General features: G+C 52.9%; 1 protein-coding gene across 1 annotated transcript; it reads right to left on the reverse strand.

Annotated features, from left to right (window-relative positions):
• Nucleotides 1–321: 321 nt before the first annotated feature.
• On the reverse strand, nucleotides 322–4963 carry SMPD1 (sphingomyelin phosphodiesterase 1). Its single transcript, XM_025987187.2, has 6 exons — nucleotides 4464–4963; nucleotides 2791–3563; nucleotides 2074–2245; nucleotides 1592–1668; nucleotides 1250–1395; nucleotides 322–1084 (listed from the first exon to the last, which is right to left on the reverse strand). Exons 1-6 carry the CDS (start codon nucleotides 4755–4757, stop codon nucleotides 675–677), a joined length of 1872 nt encoding a protein of 623 aa, XP_025842972.1. The 5' UTR covers nucleotides 4758–4963; the 3' UTR covers nucleotides 322–674.
• Nucleotides 4964–9032: the final 4069 nt, after the last annotated feature.

Consider the following 9032-nt stretch of genomic DNA (forward strand, 5'->3'; position numbering starts at 1 on the left):
ATCACCTGCAGTACCCCAATCCCTCGTTCAGATCATATTCCCAAAGCCACCTTGTCCTCCCTGATTTGTTTATTATTATTTTAAAAATATTTTATTAATTTATTTGAGAGAGAGAGAGCGAGAGCGAGAGACAGCAGGGGCAGGCAGAAAGAGAATCTCAAGCAGACTCTGAGCTGAGCACGGAGCCCCACCCGAGGCTTGATCCCAGGGCCCTGAGATCAGTGACCCCAGCTGAAATCAGGAGTCAGAGGCTTAACCAACTGAGCCACCCAGGCATCTCACCCTCCCAGCTTAATAAAGTGGGACAGTCACAGAGGGGTCTGGAGTCCAAGTCTCATCTTTATTTTAACAGCCTGGCAACCAGGCAACAGCAGCAGTACAGGGTTCCTGGCTGGCCAGCACAGGCCTGAAGTGACGGCTTCTGCCTGGTCTGCTGGGGCATACCAACTTAGACCTTTGCTCCACAGCCATGAAAGACAGTAGTCCCAGAGCACCTTAGATGCTGGGCAGAGGCAGAGCCCCGGACAGAGCTCCATGAAAGAAGGTCCTATTTCCCTGGTGTTCTTGGGGCCCAGAGGTGGGGTCTTCCACCACTCTTCTTACCACAGCTATCCTCTGGGGTTTTTGCTCCTTTCTGAAGATTTGTACTTTGCCAACTGTGGGCTCTGGGGCTCCTAGCAGAGAGGTGGCCTTGGCTGCAGGCTCTGGTCATCAGGGAAGCTTCCATCCGGCACCAGATGGCGACATAGAGCAGGGCTGTCGGAGCGAGCTGAGAGCTGGGCGCACAGAATAGTCAGGCGACAGGGCATGCCACAGGGCTCTGAGGGCGGGTGGCCCTTATGGTAGAGAAACCAGAAGGTCTGGAATAGTTGCGTGTCACCCCGCATGCGGTACACTAGGTCATGCCAGGCGGCAGGCAGTGCATTGGGCAGTCCGTAGGTTTCTCGAGCCCTGTAGAGACGCTGCCAACGTGGCACGGCTCCTGGTTCATTAGCCTGTGTCAGGTTCAGGATGTAGGTCTCATGATCCAGGACCACATGAGAGCTCCCCGGGTAGTTGCCATCTATCTCGTAGACACGGTAGCCTGCAAGAAAGGAGGGCTGACTGGAGAGGGAAGGAGCCAAGGCAACTCCAGGGAGGGGTCACATGTCCTACCTGCCCCTTACCAGCCTTGGCTCTGACTCTGTTTCTGCTTCCTCTATTCCACCAGCTTCCTCTATCCCAATGACTCCCTCCCTACCTCACTCACCAGGATTAAGGTCGATGTAGGTAGTGGCACTGGGCGCCAAGAAGGCTACAGATAGCGGCCGGCTCAGGGTCTCCTCGTCATAGAAGACCTCAAACTCATCCACGTGGGTGTGGCCAAAGAACTGACCAGCCAAGGTGTTCTCATACCTGGTTGGAGGACACTAATTTTATTCAGAAGGTTCTAGGAAGGGAGAGGCAACCTGGAGAGATGGGATGCTTTCCTTCTCCACATGTTGAAGTAAATGCCTCTCTACCCCAATGGGGTGGCAGCAATGATAAGATGCTCAAAGAAATTTCCAACCTTCAGACTCTTCATCTACCCCTCTCCCCACCTCCCTCCTACCTGGCTACAATCCGGTAATAATTCCAGCTCCAGCTCTTCAGGCAGTGCCCTGGGGGGATGTGGCCAATTATATGTACCTGCAGGGAGAGTTAAGGAAGGTTATCAGGGAGAATAGAATGCCTTCTAATTGCTAGATGGGAAGCTGCCTGATGCATGAATTTTTCAATAAAGCCAATTAGAGCTTCAAATTTTAAAAAGAAATAAGAGGAAGGGTATCAGGACAAGGAGGGGTCCAGACAGCCTGGCCAGGAAGAGGTGGTACTCATCTCCTACAATGGCCAGCATTGCTGGCCAGAGAGGGGGAGTGAATGAAAGGGCTTCAAAGGGGGACCAGGAGCCGAACAACCAGGGAACACTGTTGTTGGAAACTCCAGAAGACCAAGTTTCTCTGGCTCCAGATAGGAGTCTGGTCATGAAGGGCCTGCTTCTCCTCCAACCCCTGTCAGTGCATACTCCATCATGTTCTCACTGCTTTCCCTCACCTTGTCTCCTCGATCCTCAGCAGCCTGAAGCTCCCCCACTAGCCACTGGAGCTGTCCAGCGGGATCTGTAGAGTTGATCAAGAGCCAGAAGTTCTCACGAGAACAAAAATTCATATTGAGAGAGATGAGACGGAGGCCAGGGCGTGGGGAGAGGGCATAGAACCCCCCAATTCTGAAACAAAATGAACATGAAGGGTCACCACTCATTCATAATCTGGTCCTGCATGCCCAGTCCTGTGCTAAGCATTTGGGTGGAGGCAGAGGCATACAGGACATCCTCCTATCAAGGAGCTCACATTCTAGCTGAAGACCAAACAGCACTAATTATAGGGTCGGTGTGACTGAGGTGAATGGCTCAGAAGACTAAGGGCTCTAGGAGTTCAGAGGAAAGATAAAAGTGAGCTAGAACAGGAAGCAAAGGCCCTTCACAAAGAACATGATCTGGGTCTGGGAAAGCTGGGATGTTAGAGTGGGGGGTGCATTTTAGAGAGGGCCAACATGAGCAAAGACACAGACCAGCATGGAGAAGACATACTGTCAGCCCTGTGAGAGACAGTGGCTGGCTATAAGGGTAGAGGTGGAAGTTAGGGTCGATCAGGAAGGGCCAATGAGGAGAGCTGACTCATACTAACACAGTCACAGGTAATGCCCAGGTCCCCTGCTCCCTTCACTATCATCCACCTTTTCTCTTCCTGAGTTTCCAGGGACCTCAACTACCTGAGGGTGTGAAGGGCTTCAGCAGGCAGCCAGGACTCCCATGCCTTGGCCATTGCTTCATAGAGCCAGCTGGAAGAGAAATTGCCCTCTATGAAGGGAGGAGGGAAGCCATTGACAGGGGTGGTCTCGTGGTTGCCCACAGCAGGGTACACAGGCACTGGCCCCAAGAACTTCTTCACAAGGGCTGTGACGGTGGTCAGGGCCCGAAGCTGGTCCTGACGTGACTGGTGCCAGACATTGTGGGCTGGGATGTCTCCTGTCCAGTACACCATATCAAAGGGGCCAGCAGGGCCCAGCCCACTCAACAGGCTCTCCAGCGTCCGCAGGGGCAGGTCACACTTGCTGTACTCTCCCCAGTATCCAGCACCTGGGCGGGAGGCAGGTGGCAGGCCAGAATCCCGGCGGCAACACAGTGGGTTCTCACAGTTAGGGTCTGTGCCCTCCAGGTAGTCATGATCCCAGTGCAGGTCAGTGAGGAAGAGGATGCGACTAACGGGGGCACCTGGGGCTGGGGGCTTGGGTGGCTGTGGGGAAGGTTTTGGTACAGCTGGCAAAGAGATGTTCCAAGATGAGAAGATGTCCCAGTGCCCACAGGTGGAGCCCAGGAGCAGACCACAGGCCTCAGATGGCCTCAGCACCGAGCGTGTCCACACTTCCACCATGTCACCTTCAAAGAGCTGGACAGCTGACTGGCACACAGTGGGCGGTGCTATTTTCAGCACTTTGCAGATCTTGGTGGCCATAGAGCCCACCCAGGCCACACTAGGCTCCTTCTGTGGTGAGAAGAACCAGTGATGAGAGAGGTCGGAGATAGCCACAGAGACCAAGTCAACCCCTGGCTACCACCCTTTGTGCCTCTATCTCCAAACTGGGGGGCCAGGCTGGACTCAGTGCCACCCTGGTGAAGAGACCTCAATGCACTCCCTGCCTCCCAGTGAGATTGCCCAGTGACTCAGGCAGCAGCGGGCCAGTACTTCTTCAGCTCAGTAGGCAGTGGCATTTCAGGTCTTTTGCTTGTCCAGCTGGCTTCTGCACAGTGCCCTGCAACTTGGGCTGGGAAGTTTGGCTGTCCATAGTTTGGGGACAGGGGCAGGCCCTGGAGAGCACTGCAAATCTCACCTACCAACTAGCACTCATCATAATCCATCAGGGTCAAGGCACCCCTATACCATCCCATACCCTTGGATGCTTCTGAATTCAAGTCCCTGGTACAAGGCCCGGTGCTCTGGACTAGAGATGCCAAGTTTAAGGCAAAAGGGGTTCAGAGTCAGATATACAAGGAAAGGAGACCCAGCCCTTCTTCCCCTAGCCGCCAACTGTCTGCCCTTGAGCAAGCGACTTCACCTCTCCCAGCCTCTAGTCATTCGTAAAGTGGAGAGAACAACCATAATGAAAACACCTCACGGGTTTGATTTAACCAGCATAAAATGGCTAGCACAGTGCCCGGCAAACAATCTGAACTCTCCTTTCTTCACAAGGTCACGGTGGAGGTGGAGGTGGAGTTGTAGTCATGGGTGTCCCTACATGTAGGACAGCAAACCCAGTGAAGGCTAGCGGGTGCCAGCCTCCCGGTCAGGTTTGCTCTTCCAGACTCCAGGCCCAGCCCCTCTCTCGCCCCTGCCCCCGCCAGCGCTCCCCTTGGCTTCTCCAAGGCAGCCCCCGTAAGCGCTCACCTTCAGCCCGAAGTCGATGGCGGTGAACAAGCCTTTGCAGACTGGGCAGGTGAGGTTCCACCACCCAAAGGCGTTGCGGAGCTGGGGCAGCAAGCGACCGAACCCGGCGGGATGGCTCTGGGGGGGGAGCGGGTGTGCCCCGGCGGGGGCGCAGAGAACCAGGGCGAGCGGCAGGGCCAGCGCCAGGCCTATCCACAGGAGCCTCAGTCTGGGGGACCTCCGGGACCCGTCCGATTCCGGCTCCCGTCCGGACCTGGGGTGGCCCTGGCCGGGCGACACTGCGTGGCGGGGCATGGCGCGAGCTCCTGGACAGGCTGCTTCGCTGCCCGGACCCCGCCGTCTCGGAGCTGGCTCTCAGGGACCGGACAGCGCCCGGGACAGCTGGCCTGCCCCCGCCGCGGTCGGCTGACTGCTCGGCGTCTGGCCGCAAGACAGCTCCGCCCCTTCCTCTTCCTCTGTTCCCCAGCAGCTGATCGCCGCGGCTGCTGTCAGGAGTCCTCCTGTCGGGGCGGGGGAGGTGGAGTGGGAGGGGCGCGCCGGCCACGCCCACCGCCCGGGCCCCGCCCACCGCCCCGGCCCCGCCCCCGCCCCCGCCCCGGGCCCCGCCCCCCGACTGCGACTGCGCCGCCCGCCAGGCGGGGAGAAGTTGCCTGCAGTGCTAACCTCGGACGCATGCTGCCGCCGCCCTCTCTCCAGTCGTGGTGCAGCCCTGGTGCGGCTGGCGAGAGGCCCCCGAGGCTCCCAGGCGCCCCCTCTTTCCACACCTGGATGCAATTCCTGGAAGAGCTAAACTGCCAAGCCCACCTGGCCCTCCACTTGGCTGGGGGCGGGCACGGCCCCGCAGGTCTCTGCGTGTGTTACCTGGGCCCCTACGTCTCCCGCGCTCTGCCACTGCCACTGGCACCCTCGAGTCGCCCTGGCTGAGAGTCTTTGGGTCCCATTTGATGCGGACTCTTCCTAATGGAAGGGACCCTGAACTTGTGCGGACAGTCACACATTCACTCTACGGATAAGGACACTGGCTCAGAGATGGTGAAGTGACTAAGGAGGGGTAGAGTCAAACAGCCAGGAAGGCCAGGAACATGGACTAGAACTTGGGTGTCTCGTCTCCGTGGATCCATGATGCTGGAAACTAACATTTATTGAGCTCTGTTCATGTTCCCACACGGATCCAGACACTATATTACTATCTTCAGTTGGAACAACCCTAAGAAGTAAGTATGTAATACTAACAGTCCACTTTGCAGATGGGGAAAATGAAGCATGGGGAAATTAAGTAGCAGAATAGCAATTAAAACCAGGTCCTTGGGGATCCCTGGGTGGACCAGCGGTTTAGCGCCACCTTCAGCCCAGGGCCTGATCCTGGAGACCCTGGATCGAGTCCCGCATCGGGCTCCCTGCGTGGAGCCTGCTTCTCCCTCTGCCTCTCTGTGTCTCTGCCTCTCTGTCTCTCATGAATAAAACAACAACAACAAAAACCCAGGTCCCTTGGGGCAGCCTGGGTGGCCCAGCGGTTGAGCGTCTGCCTTTGACTCAGGGCCTGATCCCAAGGTCCAGGGATCGAACCCCACGTCGGGCTCCCTGTGAGGAGCCTGCTTCTCCCTCTGCCTGTGTCTCTGCCTCTCTCTCTGTGTCTCTCATGAAAAAATAAATAAAATCTTAAAAACACACACACACACACAAAACCTGAGCTCTTTAATTCCTAGAGTGCTTCTCCAAGGGGGGGGGGGGGGGGGCAGAACTACTAAGTCTTGTCAGTTCTTTAAGAATTTCTTTCAAGTGACTCTTTTTCCTTGGTTCTGTGGTCATTACCTCAAGAGTAATTGTGGTATAATAAGAAATATGGGATCCCTGGGTGGCGCAGCGGTTTGGCGCCTGCCTTTGGCCCAGGGCGCGATCCTGGAGACCCGGGATCGAATCCCATGTCGGGCTCCGGGTGCATGGAGCCTGCTACTCCCTCTGGCTGTGTCTCTGCCTCTCTCTCTGTGACTATCATAAATAAAAAAAAAAAACACTTCTTAAAAAAAATAAGAAATATATTTGTCCTTTGTCTCCAGTTTATTTTTTTTAAAGATTCATTTATTTATGATAGACATAGAGAGAGAGAGAGGCAGAGACACAGGAGGAGGGAGAGGCAGGCTTCATGCCGGGAGCCCCATGTGGGACTCGATCCCGGGACTCCATCCCGGGACTCCAGGATCGCGCCCTGGGCCAAACGCGGGCACTAAACCGCTGAGCCACCCAGGGATCCCCTGTCTCCAGTTTCTATTCCCAGCACAAAGCTCCTAAAATCTTTTAAATTTTCTTGGTATTTATACAACCCCTTTTCAATCACACCTAAATTTATGCTAATGAGGGATGGTATCTGCTGGGCCCCCAAGATAGCCTCTGGATGGGGCTGGTGACTTAAATGATTACAGGATGAGAAATTTCAGCTCCACCCTCAATCTACAAGGAAGGGAGGAAGACTAGAGATTGAACTCTCTATCTCTTTGAGAGTTTCCTGTTGGTGAGTTTATTAAGTTGCTAATAGGTGGCACACCTGGAGGGCACATGGCAGCTCCATGACATCACTCCCCTTTATGCCTTGTCCCATGTACTTCCTCCATTTGGCTATTCCTGTCTTGTACCTTTTTTTTTTTTTTTTAAAGATTTTATTTATCCATTCATGAGATACACACACACACAGAGAGAGAGAGAGAGAGAGGCAGAGACACAGGCAGAGGGAGAAGCAGGCTCCATGCAGGGAGCCTGACATGGGACTTGATCCTGGGACAGCAGGATCACGCCCTGGGCCAAAGGCAGGCACTAAACCTCTGAGCCACCCAAGGATCCCTGATTTGTACCTTTTATGATAAACTGGTAAATGTAAGCAAAGTATTTTCTAAGTTCTGTGTTCCAATATCAAACCTGAGGAGAGTGTCATGGAACCCCAGAATTTGTAGCTGGTTGATCAGAAGCACAGAAAGCAACCTGGAGCTTTCATATGGCATCTGAAGCTGGGCAATCTTGTGGGACTGAGTCCTTTAATTTGTGGGATCTGATGCTAACTCCGGGTAGTGTCAGAATTTATTTTATTTTTTTAAAAGATTTTTTCATTTATTTATTCATGAGAGACACAGAGAGGCAGAGACATAGGCAGAGGAAGAAGCTCCCCAGAGGGAGCCGGATGCGTGTGTTTGTGTGGGGGGGTGGGGGGGGGTGGGGGGTGGGATCCCAGGACCACGGGATCAAGACCTGAGCCAATGGCAGATGCTCAACCACTGAGCTACCCAGGCGCCCCTAGTGTCAGAATTTAAATGAGTTGTTGTATAGCCAGTTTGTTTTGGAGAATTGGAGAATTGCCTGAAGTCACCAGAAGTCATGTCAGAAATAGGATTTGCTTAAAAAAAAAAAAAAAAAAAGAATTAGGGTTTGCTAGCCAGGCCCTAACTCATGGAAACATGTAGTTTGGGAAAAGAGAGGATGAAAGGGCAGAGGAGAGGATGAGGAACCTTTGCTTCCAGGGTGGCCATGGCCACAGAGTCACTCAAAGTATGGAATAGTAGTTGTGCCATAATCAATTACTAAAGGTAACATTTACCAATGGAATTTAGAGGTGGATCCAACTCTTGGGGAATTGATTCACTGGATGCTTAAGGCAATGGAAACTAATATGAAAAAAGCAAACTATATAACCTTTTAGTTATTGTTATTTGTAATAGCTAAAACGAAAGGTGGGGAGAGTGATGGGGGAGACCTTGATGCTGGACCAAGCTCAGATTTTGGTTGGTCTTAGTTTTTGCCACTAGTCTCAAATCTACCCCTGTGGGGAAAACTGAGAGTATTTCTAAGACTCTGGTCACAAGAAGATAGGACACATGGGGGAGAGGACAAGACCAAGAGACTCCTGAAATCAGGAGATATAATGCGAGGGAATTGTTTTATTTTGTAGATCAGTATCATCAACTTCCTGAAAAACTATTACTGAAATGGACTGTGAGCATGACTAATTTAGGGGCAGTGTCTTTGTTTTTACATGCTTCAGCGTGGGTTGTTACAGGACCCATAGCTTACTATGGAACAACCACAGATGGCTATACATGATCCAGAGAGACAGAGGATTATTCCTGAGAAAATGGCCAGCTTGCTGGATTGGATAAAAGCCACTGTGAGATCTGTTTACCCTGACAAGGGAGACTATATACAATCCCTAAAAATGCCAAGTGAAATGCCCTATATCAGGCAGCTGATCTGCTTCGTATGCAAGCCAGGTGGGGCTGGTTTTATGATGACCCTGGCTTTATATTCGGTAAGCACTGTGGTTAAGCAGACCACTTTTACATGACCCCCCACCCTCATGCACCTTTTCTGCTGCAAAATCAAGCAACAGTCCAAGAAGCTTTATCAAATTTGTTGTCTTAGCTTCCCCTCATGGGTCTTATAGATGCTAATAAAAACATTAGAATAATAAGAGAATGGGGAGACACAAAGGGGAGAGTCAAGATCCATCTTGATGGACAGCAGGATGGATATCTTTAGATGGTTATTAAGAAGGGCATTTCAAATAGCCCCATTTCTCCCTAACTG

Source organism: Vulpes vulpes, chromosome 11, assembly GCF_048418805.1.
Source record: "Vulpes vulpes isolate BD-2025 chromosome 11, VulVul3, whole genome shotgun sequence".
NCBI lineage: Eukaryota > Metazoa > Chordata > Mammalia > Carnivora > Canidae > Vulpes > Vulpes vulpes.

Excerpts from the sequence above, each read along its gene's own strand:
- SMPD1 (XM_025987187.2), bottom strand. The coding sequence starts at position 4,757 with ATGCCCCGCCACGCAGTGTCGCCCGGCCAGGGCCACCCCAGGTCCGGA. Across the intron at positions 3,564-4,463 it reads CCATCGACTTCGGGCTGAAG|AAGGAGCCTAGTGTGGCCTG; the intron begins GTGAGCGCTTAC and ends TTCTCACCACAG. Across the intron at positions 1,396-1,591 it reads TATTACCGGATTGTAGCCAG|GTATGAGAACACCTTGGCTG; the intron begins GTAGGAGGGAGG and ends TCCTCCAACCAG.